A 22,025-nucleotide genomic window follows, 5' to 3' on the forward strand; every position below is an offset into this window, starting at 1 on the left:
AGAAGGACATGGCTTCCGGAAAGCCTTGAAGACCTGGCTATTCAGACAAGCATTTTCATAACTCTCTTCCCTCTATGTTCATGTTATTGCTGATCACAGCGCCAAGCAACCAATCAGTGATAGTGCGTTCTAGAAATATTTTAATAACATAACATAACATAACCTCTCCCTTAAGACTGCCTTCCCCTTCTCTTTCACCCGTACCATCACCACATCCTCCCATACCACAACATTCCCCAGCATCCTGTTGTCATCATACCAGACGATGACAACCGGGATGATAGCTCTGACGATATGGGGGGGGGGGGGGGGGGGGGGGGGGGGGGGGGTGTGTAACATACCTGATCCAGCTACTCCTACAGGATCACCTGACCCATGTGATGATTAGAACACCCCAGATGTCCCAAACGTCCCTCAGGATGACCTATACCCCTCACGGCCTTCCCCACCAGAAGACACTATGCGTTTCAATCAATTGATTCACAGGGCTGCGCAATATCATGGGGTAGACATGACATGCATACAGACCCTGTAGATGAAGACTTCTTAATGGATACCTTTGATAATGCACAAAGGTCCTCCTCCAATTTACCAATGCTTAAAGGAGTGATTAAGCATGCTCCTGAAGTCTTCAAAGACCCAGTCAGAACTCAGGTCATTAACCCTCACATAGAGAAAAAATAAAAAGCAGCTCCCTCAGACCCAGCATATATTAAAGGTCCAGTACAACTAGACTCACTTGTAGTTTCCAATGCACGCAAGAGAGCAAACTCACAAACATCAGGTGAAGCTCCACCACCAGATAAAGAGTCTAAGCTACTTGACGCATCAGGGAAAAGAACGGCGTCTCAAGCAGCAAACATGTGATGTATTGCCAATATCTCAAATAACAACTAGAGAGAAAGGGCATGAACAGGCACTCTTGTACCCCAGTCAATATATTAACAGAAACTAAGGAGTGACTAAGTGAAAACAAATAAAGCATATTTAAACAAAAAATCTTTTTAGTGTCTTTTTCTTTATATATATATATATATATCTTACTATCTCCCTCAAGGACAAAGAAACCCCTTAAAGAAAAATATTCCTAAGGGGAACCAATGTCCCTGTGTGATTTCCAGAAGGAAAGGAAAATGTTATCTTTTTTGTAAAAGGACCCTCACTCACCACTAATTGGTGACATGCTTCATCATTGGGTCCCCGCTGGGGTGGCCGAATGCCCCCCCCCCCCCCAGCGTGTTACAATGCCTGATTTACAGCGGAGCGGGATGCGATGAGTGCAACAGTGCCCAAATGAAGGTGTGAGTGTAACTGTGGGTGCAAAATTAAAAAAAACAAGGTTGTTGCCTATACAAAAATCTTTAATACCGGCCAACCTGTATTAGGTTAAAAACAAAGTGGCGGACAGCTAAGTTCTGTCTTAGGAAACCTGTGTCCTTTAAAACAAACAACTGGTCAACATGTTTCTGCTGCTACAACTGCAAATTCGCTCAGCATTTGTCAGGACCTAAATGATGTCCTCCGGTGGGGTACGCGCGCTAAGGCGCACCCTCCCGTGAGGCTCTAAATGTGAAAAATTCTTTTGAAGTTTAGACCATATAGTGTTATTCACGGTTAGTAGCCGTGGTAGCTCACTGGGATTTGCAGGGACACAAAAAACATGTGGAGAGGGAAAGAAAAAGAAAATACACAATAACATATAATGACACACACTGACATAGAATAAGCTCATTGCAATAGCAAAAAAAGTGCATAGCGCATTGTCAGAATGGTGTCAAAGCCATTGTTTTATTAAGGTGACCATTCACAGGCACTCTAGAATTCACAGAGAGCCTTTAAGGTTTTATGATGTCCCCCATAGGTAGAGTGAAAAATTTCTCCACCCAGAAGTGACTTCAAACGCTGTATTACTGCTGCTTTTATTTAATGTAGGCAGAATGTCAAGGGAGTATACTTTACTGAGCCTGTCACTGCCAAAAGTGATAATTAAAAGAAATGTAGTTATCGTACTACGTCCTAAATGGTATAGTGCCTCTTTTAATAGTACCAGGAAAACCAGTAAAAGACCCCCCTTGTAAGAGTTCAGTGGTGCTTTTTTCAGTAGCGATATACAAACACAAACGTTACAAGAGCAAAAAACTCTCCCCGTGGGTCGAGACAGCGAGGAATGCCTTCACGCGGTGTCTATCTTTAAAAAGAGGAGAGAAAATGTTATCCCTCGAACAGAAAGTGTTCTTCCTTCTTGCCGCTAAATCTGATTAGAGCTTGTGACTTACTTGAGCACTCACAACTCCCCGCATTGTACCTGCACTCTGGGCTGCTGTCTCCCCGGAAGTAAGGTATGCTTTCCCGGGATCGCATTTATCTTGCAGTACGAGGAAGTTCCGATCACGTGGGTAGCTTAACGTCACGTCGTTTACGCTAGGCTCCAACTCTTAAAGAGGTAGTGTCTGATATCATGCTTGTATTCGGAGTTCAAAACCCCAATGGGCTAGATGGTGTGAATATTACAATTCAGACATTACTCCCTAAACCATGACAAAATTCATAGTGCACGGTGTTAAATAATGTGATGGTAATGATAGTGCCCGACATGTGGATTTTTCAGTTCAAGGCTAAAAGCCGGTATCTGATATCATGCTTATATTCGCGGTTCGAATCCCCAATGAGCTAGATGGTGCGAATATTATAGTTCAGACATTACTCCCTAAACCATGCCAAAATTCATAGTGCACTATGTTAGTTAGTGTAATGATTATAAAAGTATCCGACATGGATTTTTTAGTTCTTTGTCATGTTAGTTTGGGTTGACATAATCTGAACTGGTGTATAACATCTCATGATAGGCCCCCACTGTTCTGTACAAACCCCTGGGTACTCTATTTTCCAATCAGCAATTGTATTTGACTGACCAGTGCTGAGTTCACATGTAATTAATGACTCAAGTCTAACCTCAAGGCCCCGCTGGAAGAGCCTACTGCCGGCTTTTAGCCTTGAACTAAAAAATCCATATGTCGGACACTTTTATAATCATCACACTAACTAACATCGTGCACTATGAATTTTGGCATGGTTTAGGGAGTAATGTCTGAACTATAATATTCGCACCATCTAGCTCATTGGGTATTCGAACCGCGAATATAAGCATGATATCAGATACCGGCTTTTAGCCTTGAACTGAAAAATCCACATGTCGGGCACTATCATTACCATCACATTAATTAACACCGTGCACTATGAATTTTGGCATGGTTTAGGGAGTAATGTCTGAATTGTAATATTCACACCATCTAGCCCATTGGGGATTTGAACCCCGAATACAAGCATGATATCAGACACTACCTCTTTAAGAGTTGGAGCCTAGTGTAAACGACATGACGTTAAGCTACCCATGTGATCAGAAATTCCTCGTACTGCAAGATAAATGCGATCCCGGGAAAGCATACCTTACTTCCGGGGAGACAGCAGCCCAGAGTGCAGGTACAATGCGGGGAGTCGCGAGTGCTCAAGTAAGTCACAAGCTCTAATCCGATTTAGCGGCAACAAGGAAGAACACTTTCTGTTCGAGGGATAACATTTTCTCTCCTCTTTTTAAAGATAGACACCGCGTAAAGGCATTCCGCGCTGTCTCGACCCACGTGGAGAGTTTTTTGCTCTCGTAACGTGAGTGTTTGTGTTTGTATGTCGCTACTGAAAAAAGCACCACTGAACTCTTACAAGGGTGGTCTTTTACTGGTTTTCCTGGTACTATTAAGAGGCTCTATAAGGCTCTCTGTGAATTCTGGAGTGCCTGTGAATGGTCACCTTCATATAACAATGGCTTTGACAACATTCCGACATTGTGCATGTAACATTGCTATGCACTTTTTTTGCTATTACAATGAGCTTATTCTATGTCAGTGTGTGTCATTATATGTTATTGTGTATTGTCTTTTTCTTTCCCTCTCCACAGGTTTTTTGTGCCCATGCAAATCGCAGTGAGCGACCACGGCTACTAACCGCGAATAACACTATATGGTCGAAACTTCAAAAGAATTTTTCACATTTAGAGCCTCACGGGTGGGTGCGCCTTAGCGCGCGTACACCACCGGAGGACATAATTTAGGTCCTGACGAATGCAGAGTGAATTTGCAGTTGTAGCAGCAGAAACATGTTGACCAGTTGTTTGTTTTAAAGGACACAGGTTTCCTAAGACAGAACCTAGCTGTCCTCTACTTTGTTTTTAACCTAATACAGGTTGGCCGGTATTAAAGATTTTTGTATAGGCAACAACCTTGATTTTTTAAATTTTGCACCCACAGTTACAGTCGCACCTTAATTTGGGCACTGTTGCACTCACCACATCCCGCTCTGCTGTAAATCAGGCGTTGTAGCACGCTGGGGGACATTCGGCCACCCCAGCGGGGACCCAATGATGAAGCATGTCACCAATTAGTGGTGAGGGAGGGTCCTTTTACAAAAAAAGATAACATTTTCCTTTCCTTCTGGAAATCACACAGGGACATTGGTTCCCCTTAGGAATATTTTTCTTTAAGGGGTTTCTTTGTCCTTGAGGGGGATAGTAAGAGAGATCTATATAAAGAAAAAGACACTAAAACGATTTTTTGTTTAAATATTCTTTATTCGTTTTCATTTAGTCACTCCTTAGTTGTTGTTAATATAGCGTATTGCCAATACTCAGGCATTATTTGCCAGATATGACAGGGCACATTATTACAAATTAGAATCATTAATGAGGCACCTCCCTGATAAGTACAAAGATAGAGCAAATGAGCTTACCCAAGAGGGGAAAAACATTACAAACACCTCTATTCGGTGTGCACTGGATACAGCAGATACTGCAGTAACATAGATAAGGGACCCCCTCTTCCAGCCAGGGAAAAGAGAGAAAAACGTCAATACAACAAAATAGAATTCCCTCGTGGCCTAAACAATTACTTATCTTATGACATAGTTCATATACTTTTCAAAAAATACTTCAAGGCATAGAAAATAACACTTTCCTTATTTGTATTTTTAGTGATGTATTCATTTTTTTGTATTATATCCAGAGACTTATTTCCACTTTCTTATATATTTTTCTTTTTCAAATTCATAAAACTACTTTGGTTCTTTCATATAAACATTAAAATACACAGCATCAAATATATATTTTTGAAGTATATATAAACATCAAAGAACCCCCCCCTTCAGGCCACACACCTCTAAACACTCACATACTATTCATACATACACTTGCACATACTACACTTCTCATCCAGAACAATCTTTTTTCTGTGACTGAGGTAACACAGATTGTAATGTCAATAGCCACGCCAGGTCGACGCGCGTTTCGGTGGGCTTGTACCACCTTCCTCAGGACCAACAGAGAAAAGTTTGCTTCCTTTTGTGTGGACACAGGGTATCCTCCAAAGATAATAGTGATGCACCAACGTGTTTATCAATTGCTGCGCCACCACTTTATTCACTTTTCAGTCCTATTAGCAAGATAGATATTGTAAACTTGTTATGCGAAGCTTCCTTTTCTCTTATTTAGGACATTCACAAACAGTCTTTGGTAGAGATTTCTTATTTAAGTCGGCAGACTTGACTTTGTGTTAGTTTCTTCAAATTATTCGCAATCGAGTGATCTTTAATATTTTCTATATTTTGTGCTCATTTGGAGATGTTTTTCAATAAACCATCCTCCTTATTTGTTCATGTTTGCAAGCTTCGTCCATCAGTCATACACCGCAATGAATAAATCACTGAAAATACAAATAAGGAAAGTATTCTTTTCTATGCCGTGAAGGACTTTTTTGAAAAGTATATGAACTATGTCATAAGATAAGTAATTGTTTAGGCCACAAGGGAATTCTATTTTGGTGCAGCAGATACTGCCTCTAGGGCAGTTAACACCAGCGTCTTATTACAAAGACATGCCTCGCTACGCATATCCGGGTTCAAACCTGAAGAACAAAGTGCCATTCTTAATCAACCCTTTGATGAGCAACACCTATTCAGACCCAACGTAGATGTATCACTTGAAAAAATGAAAAAGGATACAGATACTGCCAAATCTATGGGAGCCCTGCAGTCGCAGGCTCCCAGAAGTTCATTTCGTCGCTCATCCTATCGAGGTGCCACCAGTGGATACTCTTCGGACACAGCTTCTACCTCGTACAAAGCCCCTACACAGTCCTCTTACAGCAAGGGCTACCAAAGGGGTGGTTACAGGGGTAACCATAACAAAGACTGAGGTAAAAAATAACAACTTCCGCTTTGCCTCTACCCCTGCCCAATGACTTCCTTCCCATTCCACTTTCGTCGGGGGAAGACTTCAACAATACCTGCCAGCTTGGAAAAACATCACATCAGACAGGTGGGTGCTCCTAATAATTCAGTCAAGTTACTGTCTAGAACTAACATCCACCCCCCAAACATACCACCCAAGCAGCGTCCAATGTCACAAGAACATTTAACACTGCTCAGACAGGAGGTAATATCCCTCCTGCAGAAAAATGCAATAGAAATAGTTCCAGAGCATCAGAAAAACAAAGGAGTATACTCCCTATATTTCCTAATACCAAAGAAGGACCATTCTCTAAGACCCATCCTAGACCTCAGACCTCTAAAAATGTACATACAGTCGGATCATTTTCATATGGTCACACTCCAACAAGTCCTTCCACTTCTGGTACTAAACAACTTCCTGGTCACTCTAGATCTCAAGGACGCCTACTTCCATATTCCCATCCACACAGCGCTCAGAAAATATCTCAGGTTTGTGCTAGACGGGCAGCACTACCAGTTCAAAGTGCTCCCATTCGGAGTCACAGCAGCAGCAGCGCCAAGACCTCTGCAACCCCCAGGCCTGCAGTGCACACCTGGATTCTCGGCTGCACTGCTGATCCATTGGCTAGGCTGGGCTCCCAGGCCAGAGCACTGCACGGATGGATCTTTGTTTTCGAGGCATGGCTGCGCCCCCACCTGCAATGTCTGAGTATTCTAGCTGCAGCGCACATCTGGATCCTTTGGCTGCACTGCACAGTTGGATTTCCTGCTACACTGCAAGGCTGGCTTCAGGAGGGGAGCCGGACCAAGGCCGGACCTTTGTCTCTCGCGGGGCCAGGGGAGCACTTAGAGCGGGACAGGCCGCGAGTCAGCCGGGCCTCACTTAGCCTCTTGGAAACAAGTGTAAAAATTGTAAATTGATACTTGTATAGCGCACTACTCACCTGCAAGGGTCTCAAGGCGCTTGTACGAATACCGCTGTGGAACCCGTCCTGGCTTTCCCTGTGAGGCGTCCACTCCTGGGCACCCCCAGGGTGAAGGCCAGGCATCCTTAGCGTTGTGGGGGCCGTTGTGGAGATTAAGCAAGCTATTGCCCAGAGTTGCAGAGTGGGACTCTATGATTAGAATAGGCACCGAGGCGAGAATTATCAGGTCTGTGGAATTTTGAGCCCAAGACCCGCCGAGGCGGGGAATTGAACCCTGGTCCCGGGCTAGACCTCTGCATCAGGGTCTGCCGCTCTAACCATTGAGCCACACTTCTCAGGGTGCAGTGCAGCTTTTGTTTATGGCAGGTTTGAAGCTACCACCACCATCGGGGCCTTAGACCCGGCTCAATCGTAGACCAAGGCGCTTTGGGTACCAGTAACAGAAAGTGGCCATCCAGAGTGGCCAAGAGGCTGCCGTTCTGACCCCAGACCTGCCTAATTGCAGTATATGGAGAGCTCTGTGGGGGCTGCTGAGCAGCAGCCGAGGGCAGCTGCGGGACAAGGGCTGCCATCTGCCATTTCGGGATGTGCCGGGGATTTCTAGCCAAGAATGTGCTGACGCTCCATGGTGCCTCCTGCCAGTTGGCATGCTCCCGTTCCCCGCTGCCATGCCTCCCTTGCGGTCCATTATTCGCGCAGTAGCTCCCCGGGGAGGGTGGGATAGACCTGAAAGCCAGTCGCCTCTTTAGTCTCAGGCCGGCGCATTAGCAGTATCAGTCACTGTGGTATTCAACGTATTGCACGGTGTGGCCTAGAGTTCAGTTCTTGTGTGTGTGAATTCATTCGCTGACTGAGTGGGTAAATCAAATGCTTAACACTGTCCTCTAATGCTGCCTTACTTCTCGACCAAGCTACCACATTAGAGAGTAAGGTTCTGTCTAACTTTAACCTCTGCCAAACCTCTGGAGACTGTACTTCACTTTGGTGCAGTATATATACAGCCTGTGTCTTAAAAACTGATAACTTCATTTCCTCCCATAGGGTTGTATTGATGCTTTTCTGTGAAAAATGTTCTAAGTGTGGCGTTGAAAAGTTGTATGAAACCTTAAACTGTATGCTACTCACCTTTTATCTAGGAAATGTCCCAGTGTTATATCTAGGCATATCACACTGAGTAGAAAAAGTAACTTAAAAAGTAACCTGAAAAGTAACAAATTCCAAATGTTTATGAACAAGTGACAGTCTTTTTTGTGGAAGGCATGGCAGGTCAGGTCCTCGGGTCTCTTGAGGTTGCTGGCTGCAGGGCACACCGGAGTTTGGCTTCTGCAGGTTCGAGGTGGGGACAGGCTGGTAGGGCTTGGGAGATGTCAGTGGGCGTCCTCCTTTTCTTGGCTTCATCACGGCTGTTTGGTCCTTCTTCTTCTTCTTGGTCGTTTCTTGTCTGAGGAGTGAAATAGTAAATTAATTAGAGTGGTGGACGTGTTAGTCCGTTGTTTGGATTGAGAAGGATAGTGGAGGGATAGGCGGGACGGATTTTGTTTTCTTTTTTTGTTTTGGAGCTCATAGCACTAGGAGGAGGCTTGTGATTAGTAAAAGGGAGGTGGAGGGGGATGAGTAAAAGGGAGGTGTAGGGGGAGGAGTCCGAGGGTTTAGAAAGGTTTTTGGTAGGATCAGAATAGTATAGATGTATGAGATGATGTAAGGAGGGTTGGAGTAGGGAATAGTCTCAAAAGCTGGGAAGATATAGCCTTGAGGTATCCCTGCTTTTGTGAAGCATGGTTTGGATGAGAAATGGGGGGGCGTGGATGACATTTGTTCTGTTTTGAAGGTAGGATGTCATTCAATAGAGGGCAGTCCCATCTGTAGTTGTCAGGGTTTAGCAGGTCCAGGTTTGTTTTCTTTAGTAAAGGGTGTATGCAGACTTTTGTTTTAGGTCTCCTGGAAATATTCCCGTACTTATGGAATTGCCATGCCATAAACATTATATGCGGATGCTCAAAGTATGCTATCATTGTTCAGGGGTGTAGTGGCATTGTGATACACTTGAGGCAAGGTTTCTCTCCACACTCATCAGTAGTAATAAATTCATTACACTGTGCTCATCTGCATATAAATTATATATCAAAGTATAAGCACATAAATTGACTTTGCATTTAACATATGTGAATATCTTTATAGTTGTTCATTTTTGGCTACAGTGAGCGTGATGCACCAGCTTAGCCCCATTTCTTTTGAAGCATTCTTTTAACATAGTTCTGTTTTTAAGTCATATGAAATATGAAAGATTTACAACATTTGAGTGTGATTTTTATTTATTTTTTTTGGCAATATTGTCTTGTTCTATTAAAGGGTAAATTTCCCAAAACATCTTGTTAATTGAGAAACTATTTTCCAGCTGCAGCAGCATCAGCCTCCGGAGCAGCAAACAATATTTCAGGAGCCACAAATGGCTTATTTCGACCCCTTGGTACCCAGCAGCAGCAGCAGCAGCAGCAACAACAGCAACAGCAACAACAGCAGCAACAGCAGCAACAGCAGCAGCATCTACATCAGCATCAGCAACATCAGCAGCAGCATCAGCAGCAACAAAATAACCTCCAAACTAGTTCTTTCTATGGGAATAACTCGCTGACCAACAACTCCCAGAGTAGTTCCCTTTTCTCTCATGGTTCAGGACACGGTCAACCAGGAAGTGCGTCTCTTGGGTTTGGAAGTGCTAGCTCCTTAGGTGCAGCTATTGGATCTGCTCTTGGCGGATTTAACTCTGGTAAGTGTCTGTTTACCTGGCACAGTAGCAATCTGCTTTATAACTTTGAGGCATAATGTTCAGATTCTTTATGGTGTTTGAGTTTGAGTCTGATTCACTGTGGAAATTTATGTATCATAGACCTCCTTTCATGATTTGTATAGGTTTACAAATGTCTGATTTTACAAATTAAGCTTGAATTAGATATTAAAATAAATACGGATCTTAGGTTATGCACTAACTTAGTTTATCAGTAGCATTCAGAATATAAAATGTAGAAAATTACTGTTAAATAGTTTAGGGGAAGGAGAAATGGTCAAACCGTACTCTAATACGATATTGTACGTAATCATTTAAATCTCTACACCACTAATGATCAAAGTTGGACTCCCTCTGTATCCCCAAGTTATTATCCTTGCCCTGTTAAGACACAGATTCCCTTTCTTACTACACTTCCTTCCCCTCTTGCTGGACCATTATATCAGTGGAGGTCGATATCTGTTAAGAGGAATTTGTGTGTGTGGCAGATATGGAGGCGTTCAGAGGTAGTCCTAGCCGAAATGCTAGAAGGTCTGCCATCTCTTCTGGAGACTTTTATGTGGGCCTTGTCTGCCAGTGCCACTCAATCAAGTCTCTTTTCCATTCCTGACTTATTGGAACCTAGGGATTCAGCTAGTTAATGGCAATCCAATGCTATACCAGCATCACTCCCAGTATGTTGTAAAACAGGGTCTCATTTTAACTTTAAATTAACCAATCACTCCCAGTTAACACTGTTTAATGGGTGTGTGCGCCCCCCCCTCCCAATATGTAACTCTATTACCATGCATGACTTGTTCAAGGGTATATGTTGGAAAGTGGGTTATTGGTAGGGGCAAGTGTAGGTCTGCCACTGGCAATAGGGCCACTAACACATGATAGAACTCAGCATAGGTCTTAGAAAAGTATTCCTTTGCTCAACCCTTGGTAACGTGGCTGCGAGCAGACAGGCTTAACTTCAAAGACAGGTATGTAAAGCATTTAAAAACACAATTTCAGTAAATAATTAGGATACAACACAAAATAAAAATCCAACACCAATTTATAAAGAATAGGTGATATTTTTATCTTTTAAATGACACCAAAACGAAAAATAATCCACTGTAGGGAACCAGAGATATGAATTTTTAAAAATTAGTCACTTTCTAGTGCTTAGAAACCAACAGCGCCCCTTTAAGTCATTTCGTTTTCTCTGTCAGGGACACACCTTTATAAATTGTTCTCAAGAATTCTAACCACTAGAGTGGGCCGCCTTCTTCAGCTAGTGTAGTCCAGTTAGAGCACCTTCCTGGCGTTCTGCTTGCGGGTCCCAAAGTATGCAACACACCATCCAAGGTTTTGGAATCTCCAAGAGGGTCCTTGAAAGTGTGAAACTTCAAATCCGCAATCCACTTGAACAAAACCCTTACAAATCCACTGGTACTCCAGGCTTTTAATTCTTTCTGGGGCTGTTGAGGTGAGCTCTGTTAACCTGTAGCTTGCAGGGAGTTTCCACTCTTGAGTCCTTTGGCAGCAAGGTAATCCACAGGGCTGAAGTTTCAGACGGTGCAGTCTTCATAGGTCAGGCCTTAGAGTTCTTTGCACAGCAAAAAAATCTCCAGCAGGGCACTTCTTGCTTCATACAGTTTCAAGCAGCAGATCTGGAGGGCTCTGCCCCTCTCAGATACGTATTCAAAATTCTCTGGTCAAGCACCAGGTCACTGCTGACCAATGAGAGCAGGGCAACTCCTCATAGTTATAACCACATCCTGTGGAGTGTGGCATTAGTTTGTCCCAGAGTGGATCATTCTTCCAAATCCATAATGGCTGATTAGCCAGCTCTTACCTCCTTGCTGGAACCCCCCCCCCCCCCCCCCTACCATCTGCACATACCTTTCTTAAGCCTAGCCCTGACTCTGGGTCACGACTGTCATAGTGGACTGAAACCCAGGCCTCCCCTCTTGCCTTTGAAGAGCGTAGTTTACAACGCCACCTCCTGGCCTGGCATTCCTATAGAACAGCACACTACCCTCCCAGCAAACTGGCTAATCCACTTAACTCTGACCAATCAGGGCAGACCACTGAAAGACTGAATTTGGACTTACATACAAGAAAGTCTCAAAACTTATTGTATGTACACTTTAGGAGAAATTTAACAATATAATATTGTTGGATTTACTACTACAATTCTGGGAAGTCTTTGAATGGTCCGACTAGTCCTCTCCTATCAATATTTATTAATCAATCACTTCCTACCATGTTAACCTATGGGCCATGGGGTTTGCAATAGGGAAAATGACCTGGGCCACTTTTCAAGAACCAGGGCTTATAAAACCATATTTAATAAGTATTTCCCTAATTTCTACAGGACCCCCACCCCCTGTGCAACTAGGGGAGACTTCAGGGGTTCTGAATTTGCAGAAAGATTGCAGATTATCCTTACCCACTTCTTCTAGCATCAAAGTCGAATATGAGCAGCTCTTAAATACAATGTGGGGAGTGAAATGTAACATTTCACTTTACCCAGGCATATAAAAACGTATTTTATAAGCGCGCTCCTTATAGATAACTGACCCTCCATCCCTGGGATACCTAGGGTTGACCCTGGGGGTCCCTAATATGCAAAAACATGGTAGGTTTTTAATTTTTAAGGGCCCCTACCCCCAAAGTAGAGTTTGGGCACAATTTAAGGTTTAGAAGCTGTCCTGGCCACCAGTGCAGCTTTTAAACTGACCTCAGGCTTCACCACTGCACACATGCTGGTGCAGAGAATCTGCTGGCCTCTAAACTGCCATGCCCCAGGATACTGGAGACTTCTAGGTAGTTTCAATACCCTGCTCTATTACGTACTTTGGGCTTCGGTGGTAGGTCATGCCAATTACAGGGGTACCCCACCATAGGGTGCCTTAGTGTATGTTGGGCGTCTTAACTGTATTCTAATGTGTTCCTTTTAGCTTGCACTGGCCCTGGGCCTGGTTAAATAGAGCCCAGGGTCGGTCAGTCAGTTACCACCAGTTCCAGTCAGCAAATGTTTGGGGGTGCCCAGGGCACAGGATGACTTTGCAACATAGCGCCCCCCCACCTCCCCCAAACAAAAGGTGATGGGTTACTAACCTACACCCTGGTAGTCCTCATCGGCTTAGTGGAAAAATCTGGAAAGTCCATCTGCATTGGCATGGGCAATCCCAGGTCTGTGTTCCACTGTAAAGTACATTCCCTATAGGGAAATGGACCACCTTAACAGCGTGGGATTCTCCCCTCTCATCTACATGAGCCACCTGAGAGGCCTGTGGTCAGTTTGAACACGAAAGTGAGTCCCAAACAAATATGGTGTCAACTTTTTCAGTGACCACACCACAGCAAAAGCCTCTCTCTCAATGGCACTCCACCTCTGCTTTCTGGGAAGAAGCCTCCTGCTAATAAAGGATCTGGCTGGTCAAGGATCCCTTCATTCAGCTTTGACAAAACTGCACCAATCCCTTGCTCTGAAGCGTCAGTCTGAACTACAAATTCGTTTGTGTAGTCAGGGGCCAGTAACACTGGTGCTGAACACATAGCAGCTTTCAGAGTGTCAAAAGCCTTCTGACACTCTGGGGTCCAAATCACCTTTTTGGGCCTCTTTTTAGAAGTCAGTTCTGTTAGGGGCCCCACAATGGTCCCATAATTTTGAACACACCTTCTATAGTACCCTGTCAGTCCAAAGAATGCCCTGATCTGAGTCTGGGTAACAGGAGCTGTCCAATCCAAAATAGTTTGGATTTTAGATTGGAGAGGCTGTACATGGCCCCCACCTACCAGGTGGCCCAGGTACACCACAGAACTCTGCCCTATTTGGCACTTGCTTGCCTTAATAGTCAGGCCTGCCTGCTGCATGGCCTGAAGCACTTCCCTTAGGTGGTTTAAGTGATCCCCCCCAGGTAGAACAGTATACAGCTATATCATCCAGGTTAGCTGCACTGAACTGTTCCAACCCAGACAAGATCCTGTTCACCAACCTTTGGAAGGTGGCAGGTGCATTCCTTAATCCAAAGGGCATTGCCTTGAACTGATAATGTCCCTCTGGTGTGGAGAATGCGGACCTCTCCTTTGCTCAATCAGTGAGGGCAATCTGCCAGTAACCTGAAGTCAAATAAAAAGTATTCCGGTACTTAGCAGCCCCTAACCTATCAATGAGCTCATCAGCTCTAGGTATAGGGTGAGTGTCCGTCTTTGTGACTGCATTCAAACCTCTGTAGTCCACACAGAACCTTAACTCCTTGGGTCTCCCCTGAGAGTTAGGGTTAGGTTTAGATACCAGTACCACTGGACTGGCCCATGGACTCTCAGACGGTTCAGTTACCCCCAGCTCCAGAATCTTAGCAACCTCGGCTTTAATTCTGGCTCTGACATGGTCAAACGACCTGTACAGTTTATTTTTGATAGGTAGGCTGTCACCAGTGTCAATGTTGTGCACACACCACTCAGTGATGCCTGGGGTCAAAGAGAACAGGCCAGCAAACTGCTCTAGCACCTGCTTACAGTCTCTGTGCTGCTGGTCTGTCAATTTGGGAGAGAGTAAGACTCCCTCCACTGACCCATCTTGCACATTAGTGGAGAGCAGGTCGGGCACAGGCTCAGTTTCCTCCTCCACACCCTCATCAGTGACCAGTAACATGGTCATGTCTGCCCTGTCATGGTGTGGTTTCAATCTATTCACATGCGGGACCCTGTGAGGGTTCCTGGGGGTGCCAAGGTCAACCAACCTCACCCTTCTTTTCTAAGATTGGATAGGGCCCACTCCACTTGTCATGGAGGGCCCTGGGAGCCACAGGCTCCAACACCCACACCAACTGTCCTGGAGTATACTCGGGCATAGTAGCCTTTTGATCATACCAGTGCTTCATAAGCCCCTGGGTGGCCTCCAGTTTCCTGTTTGCCATGTACATGTACTCTACCATTCTAGATCTCAGGCCTAGCACATAATCAAGCAGATTGTCCTTATCTTCTTTAAGAGACTTCTCTGAAGACTCGCTTAGCAGTCTCAATGGCCCCCTCACAGGGTGTCCAAACACCAGCTCAAAAGGACTGCAACCAACCCCTTTCTGTGGCACCTCCCTGTAGGCAAACAGTAAGCATGGGAGGAGAACATCCCATCTCCTCCTGAGTTTCTCTGACAACCCATTTATCATGCTCCTTCAGGGTTTTGTTGAATCTCTAAACAAGACCATTTTCTTGTGGGTGATAGGGGGTGGTGAACTTGTAGTCGACACCACACTCATCCCACATAGCAAACAGATAGCTGGACAGGAAGGTTGTGCCCCTATCGGACACCACCTCTTTTGGAAAACCCACTCTGGTGAACACACCAAGCAGTGCTCTAGCCACCGCAGGTGCATCAATGGTTTTAAGAGGTATGGCTTCAGGGTATCTAGTAGCATGGTCAACTACCACTAAGATATACCTATTCCCTGATGCAGTAGGTGGGTCCAGGGGAACAACAATGGCCATCCCCACCCTTTTAAAAGGAACCCCAGCCACTGGCAGTGGTATTAGGGGAGCCTGTGTCTTGCCCCCTGCCTTGCCACTGGCCTGACAGATTACACAGGAGCTGCAAAACTCCTTTACCTTTTCAGACATATTGGGCCAGTAGAAATGGTTCGCCAACCGGTTTCATGTCTTTGTCCGTCCCAAATGCCCTGCCAAGGGGATATCGTGACTCAAAGTCAGGATGAACTCTCTGTACTTCTGGGGCACCACCAATCTCCTGGTGGCCCCTTCCTTGCGGTTTCTGGCCTCAGTATAAAGCAGTCCATCTTCCCAGTAGAGTTTGTGAAACCCACTGTCATCCCCCTCCTCTTGCTTAGAAGCAATTCACCTCAAGCTCTCAAGGGTGGCACAGCCACGCTGTCCCTGACTGAACTCCTCTCTGGAGGGTCCACCTGCTTCTGTCAGTTCTGCCAAATCTGACAGCTCTGGCAGGGATGGAGTCCCTCCCTCAGAGGTCCCTCCCTCAGAGGCCCCTCCCTCAGAGGCCCTCCCCATCAGGGTTAGATTCTTCCTGCACCTCTGGAGTTCCCTGGGCTGGCTCACCAGACCCAGTTCCCTTGTCCTTGGATGCTTGGCCCTTTGTTCCAGGGTCCAAGTGTCCAGTTCCTCCCTTCTGGCTAGTCTGTGACCTAGTCACAGCACATACCCATTCAGAGAGCTCCATTATTTTCAAATGGAGTCCTCTCGCCACATCTGACCACGCAGAGGCTTCAGGATCATTGCCCAGTAAACACTGGACTGGGAGCACCTTTGACACAGCTACCTTCATAGGGCCTGTCACACCTCCCCATTCCTAATCCACCACAGCCATGGGATGGAGTTTGGTAGTGCTGTCTGCATATGTCACCTGGTGAAACTCACCAGGTAACAACCTCTCTGGCGGCACCAGTTTTTCCAGGACCATAGTTACACTAGCCCCAGTGTCTCTGAAAGCCTCAACCTCAGTCCCATTCACTTTAGTTGAAGTTGAAGTGGAAAGTTCTTGATAGAGCCAAGCGGCTTCCTGGCGCTAGAGTTATGACTGAGAACACAGAAATCTACCAAGATGAAGATCAGCAGGAGTACGCTTGGGAGAACAGAAAAGTCTTGAGGGCCTTGCGAAATTGTAAGTAGACTGGAGTGGATCTAATGTGCAACGGAAAGCTGTTCCAGAAGCGGGGAGCTAGTACAGAGAATCTGGTACCTCCAGTTTTGGACCTGCGGAAGCGAGGAACATTAAGAAGAGCCTGATTGGAGGATCGGAGGGTACGACTGGGGGTGTAGGAAGTGATGAGGGAGTTAATGAAAACCGGGGCGGTACGGGCCCGAGCCATGAAGGCCAGGCATCCGAGCTTAAAAAGGGATCTCTGGCAAATGGGGAGCCAGTGAAGGGATTTCAAAACAGGAGTGATGTGGTGGGACTTAGGAAGGTGGTGGATGAGACGGGCGGCCTGATTCTGAATAGCCTGAAGACGACGAAGTTCGTAGGCTGGGATACCCACGTAGAGGCTATTCCCGTAGTCAAGACGGGAGAGAATCATGGCCAAAATGATAAGATTGAGAGCATCAGGAGAAAAAAAACGGTAAACTTTCCGAATGATCCGGAGGGATAGGAAGCAGGAGGAAACCACTGAACTAATCTGGGCATGCATGGAGAGGTGCCGACTGACCTTAATGCCCAAGGTCCTAGCTGAGGCCGCCGGTACTGGAGGAAGGCCGAAGGTGGAAGGCCTGAAGGTGGCGGACCAAGGGGAGGTGGTAGCACCAGTCAGGACCAGCTCCGTCTTGTCCAGATTAAGTTTAAGGTGATTGTGGTTCATCCACTCAGAAATAAAAACAAGGGTAGAATGAAATTTGGGCAGGGAGTCCAGGGGAGAGGAAAGATCAAAAACAAGCTGGAGGTCGTCCGCATAATTATACACGGAGACCACTATGTGTAGAAGAGAAACTATATGGGGGTGGATATAAAGGTTAAAAAGGAGGAGGGACCAGGAAGATCCTTGGGGGACCCCACAAGGAATCAGGCGGGTGGATGCAGAGAAGCCGGAAAGATGGACCGCCTGGGTCTGTCATTCCAGAAAAGAGGCAAGCCAAGAGAGGGTTGTGCCTCGAACGCCCGCTGCGCTGTCACGGCGAGTAGAATGGAATGATCAACCGTGTCAAATGCAGCGGACAGGTCAAGGAGCACCAAGGCTTGGGGTAAGTTGGAATCGGCCTTGCTCTTTAGCTCGTCAAGGACGGATAGGACCACTGACTCGGTAGAACGGACAGGGCGGAATCCCACTTGGTGGGAGGCCAAGATGTGGTTATCCTCAATGAAAGTAGAGAGGCTGGCAGTGATGTGGCTCTCCAAGATCTTCCTTAGATATGGAAGAAAGGAGATGAGTCTAAAATTAGACGGAAGGGAAGGGTCTAAGCCAGGATTTTTTTAAATTGGGAGAACTATGGCCGATTTAAAAGATTTAGGAACTAGGGCTGAAAAAATAGAGGCATTGAGGAGGGAGAGGGGGGGGGCAGAACAATTGATGAACAGCTCTCTCAGAATGCAAGCTGGAGCACAGTCAGCCGGAGAGCCTGACTTAACTTTCTGGAGTAAAGCAAGGAAAGAGTCCATGGAGATAAAGGGAAAGTGGTCAAGAAAAGAGGGAGGAAGTGGCGAAGATGCAGCTGGAATGTTAGATTTAATCTTCGCAATCTTCTCTATGAAGAAGTCATTAAGGGATGAGCAGAGAGCTTGGGAAGGGACAAGATTACGGTTCACCCTATCCGAGGCAACTAAATTGCGAACTATGGAAAAAATCTCTTTGGACTTGTTGGCTGAAAGTGTGATTTTCTCCGAAAAATAAGTGGTTTTGGCTGAGAGGACGGCCCTCTTATAGTTGGCAAAAAGTGACTTGTATTTGGCCCCCAAAAGGGGACAATAGTTGTGCCTCCAATGGCGTTCAGAGCGCCTGAGATCCAGTTTGAGGGTTTTCAACTCGCCAGTGAACCACTTATGGGCATCATGAGTGCGGCAGGCCTTGACTTTCCTGAGAGGGGCAACCAAGTCACATGAAGAAGACAGCCAGTGATTTACGGCGTCTGCTTGGAGGTCAAGGGGGAGTTCGGAAAGATCAGGAGAAGAGGGAGTGAGGGAAACACATAGAGAGTTCAGATCGACCCGATTCCAATTTCGAGCAGATATGTTCTTGGGTAGGAGGGGTTTATCAGATGCACCAAGGTCGATGGAAAAGGAGATCAGAGAATGATCGGACCAGGTGCATGGAAGAATACTGGGAGAGAGAATAGTGCAACTAACTGACCATATTTGATCTAAAATGTGGCCATGGACATTGGTAGGGGTGTGTACGTGTGGGAGGAAGTTGAGGTACTGGAGAGTGGCCGAGAAATCTTTAGAAAACTGGTCTTCCCTGGGGTCGCCTGGCCAATAATTAAAGTCCCCCAAAAGGAGCACGGACGAATTATTGACCACGAGCGTAGCAAAGAGTTCCTGCAGAGTGGACACAAAAGAGGGCATGTTTTGAGGGGGGCGATACATAAGGACTATGGTAAGGGGAGCTAGAAGATTGACAGAGCGGGCAACTAAGAAATCAACACCAGGTATAGGAGGGTGGGGAAGAAGCTGGAACTGAAAATTGGAGCGAGTAATCATAGCCACACCCCCACCAGCTTTACCATCAGGACGGTCCGCCCGAAGAGCGTAGTAGGATGCAGGGAGGGTGGGACAGTACATCAGGCAAGGAATCGTCCGAGAACCAAGTCTCTGTAAGAAACAGATAATCGGGAGAATCAGCGTCCAATAGGTTGAAGAGCTCCAGCTTGTGCCTCCCTGCCGATCGAGTGTTGAGAAGGTAGGCAGTGGCTATAATGGGTAAAGAGGAAGGGAGAGAGACGGAGGGGGGAGGTGAAGCTAGCAGCAGGGGAGTGAGCAAAGTGAAAACAGACAAGGGGGGAGAAGGGGCAGAGATGCCAAGAGCAGCAATGTGCTGAAGCAGGGAGGGAACAATGGGCAGAGTCACATTATAAGAGAGCAATTGTGCAGAGGAATAAACAAGAACAGGGGCAGGGTGCTTGGCCCCTGGTCCCGACCGGGCGCAGACGGGCTTAACTTAGGCGCAACTTCGGCGCGCCTTCGGAGCGCCCGCTGCACGGCTGGGAGAGTGTCGTCAATATATCCAAAGTGGGGGGGCGTGGCAGGGGGGGAGTGGCCAAAAGACTGCAGCGTCAACCCCAGAGCACCCAAAGATGGCGGCCAGACCTCGCCCGTCCCCGCTCCAGCAACCGGCTCGGCAGAGGAGGGGAGCGATCATCGAGGAGGCTCTCAGGAGTGCGTGCAGGTAGGGGAATTAAAAACACAGCAAAGATGTGCACAATGTCCAAGCACACAAATTAAAAGCGGCAGGGTAACGTTGCTCCCGGCAGAGCGCTTCGGGAGATCTGTGTTCCAAAGTCTGAACAGGCGCGATAGCGGTCATGCGCCTGAAATGGCTTGCCGGGGGGAGTGGCCAAAAGACTGCAGCGTCAACCCCAGAGCACCCAAAGATGGCCGCCAGACCTCGCCCGTCCCCGCTCCAGCAACCGGCTCGGCAGAGGAGTGGAGCGATCAGCGAGGAGGCGCTCAGGAGTGCGTGCAGGTAGGGGAATTAAAAACACAGCAAAGATGTGCACAATGTCCAAGCACACAAATTAAAAGCGGCAGGGTAACGTTGCTCCCGGCAGAGCGCCTCGGGAGAACTTTAGGACTCTGCCTGTACTTATCCATGTTTGGAGTTAAGGCAGCAAGGGTGGCAATACTCACCCCACCCAGGGACACTAAGGTTGCTTCCACCACCTGCCTGTTCTGTACACCACCCTACACGGACACTGGCAATCCCTGTGGATGGTCCCTTAGTGGGGAGCTTCTTGGTGCAGACAGCATCTCCCTGTTTATTCCCTGGCTGGTTACAATCAAAGCACTTACCCACCTTTGAGGGATCAAAGAACCTACCAGGCTTTCCCTGAAACCCCCTCCCTTTGAATTTGGGTTGGCTCAGGGGCACCCCTTGTGCAGGTTTTTGTGGGTCTTTGGAGGACTCCTTAGGATTTTGACCTTCATATCCCTGGGCTTTCCCCTGGGGAGGGACCTGTCCTCCTTTCTTCTGGTCACCCCCCTGATGCTGAATGGAAACCCGAGTTCTCACCCACTTATCAGCTGATTCCCCCAGCTCTCTGGGGTCTGTCAGCTTAGAGTCCACTAAATACTGGCGTAACTTCTCTTCTGCACAATGAGTCAAAATGTGTTCTTTCAAAAACAAATTATACAATCCCTCATATGTGTCAACTTTGTTACCAACAATCCAGCCTTCCAGTGCCTTTACTGAAACGTCCACAAAGTCTACCCAAGACTTTGAACTCAATTTCTGCGTGCCTCTAAACTTCACCCTGTACTGTTCTGGAGCCAGACCAAATCTCTTGACTAAGCATGCCTTCATCTGCTGGTATGATTCTGCATCCTCTCCCTTCAGGGTCAGGAGCCTATCCCTCCCAGCTACTGTAATCAACTCCCATAGGAGTGCACCCCAATATCTAGAGTGGACCCTACTCATTTTAAGAGCCCTCTAAAAAACTGCTAGCCACTTGTCAATGTCATACCCTTAAGTGTACTTGGGTACTATCCCCTTGGGAAGTTTAGGTTTAAATCTACCTCCCCTGGACATCTCAACATCTTCTTCACTTTCGCTGCCACCATTCCCTCTTCTCCTTCTCCCTATCCCATTTTCTCTTAGCCAATTCCAATTTCTCCTTCTCCAAGGCAATCAACTCAAACTGAGCCTGAAGCTGTCTCTCTGCAAGGGACAGTGGGGGTACCAGAGTAAGGGACCCTTCCCCACTCCTACCACCCCCTTGATTCACCTGGCTGGGAAAAGTCTCATACTCGCCCCCCCCTCTCGGGTGAGGTTGGGGGGGGGGGACATCTTCCCACCCCCTTGGGTTCTCCTCCGCTGCCCTGGCCCAGGCCTTTAGGGACTCAAGCAACCCTGCCTTCCTCATCTTCTTGGCAGGATGCAGCCCCCTAAGCCTACACTGTACTCTAAGATCCGCCATCTTAAACTGGGACAGTTTAGCCAGGTCCAGCTCCATGGTTCCCTAGTTTTGGGTCACAAAAAACTAGGCACAATAGACTTAGAACAATTGGCAAAATCAAAACAATGGATTAAAAACAGTTTAGTCCACATTCAAAAAATCAAACTCAAGTTTTGTTCGAAGGCAATTTAGAGGATTTTTATAGGTGTACTTTTCAAACACAAGTCCTCATCCACACCGCTTAACACCAAATGTTGGAAAGTGGGTTATTGCCAGTGGCAGACCTACATTTGCCCCTACCAATAACCCACTTTCCAACAGTATAGTGTTGGCTTCGATCTCACTGCACCTGCCGGAGTGAACCAAGACCACGAGGACGTCCCCCCGGCGACTGGGACCCGAAGTCCAGTGCCCAAAGATCCACCTCAACGAACCAGACGACGCCTGCAGACTCAGAACCAGGGACACCCTCCAACCGCGACCAGCTGAGGGTA

The 22,025-nt window shown here is 46.7% G+C and overlaps 1 protein-coding gene across 2 annotated transcripts in view; it reads left to right on the plus strand.

Moving 5' to 3' along the window:
* PUM2 (pumilio RNA binding family member 2) overlaps positions 1 to 22,025 on the plus strand; it is a 755,055-nt gene that overhangs the window by 294,895 nt on the left and 438,135 nt on the right. For both annotated transcript variants that reach the window (XM_086926282.1, XM_086926283.1), the window contains exon 12: positions 9,595 to 9,966. In XM_086926282.1, the coding sequence (XP_086782408.1) occupies positions 9,595 to 9,966 (372 nt within the window). The remainder of the gene's footprint in view (positions 1 to 9,594; positions 9,967 to 22,025) is intronic.

Source organism: Lissotriton vulgaris, chromosome 6 (genome assembly GCF_964263255.1).
Source record: "Lissotriton vulgaris chromosome 6, aLisVul1.2, whole genome shotgun sequence".
NCBI lineage: Eukaryota > Metazoa > Chordata > Amphibia > Caudata > Salamandridae > Lissotriton > Lissotriton vulgaris.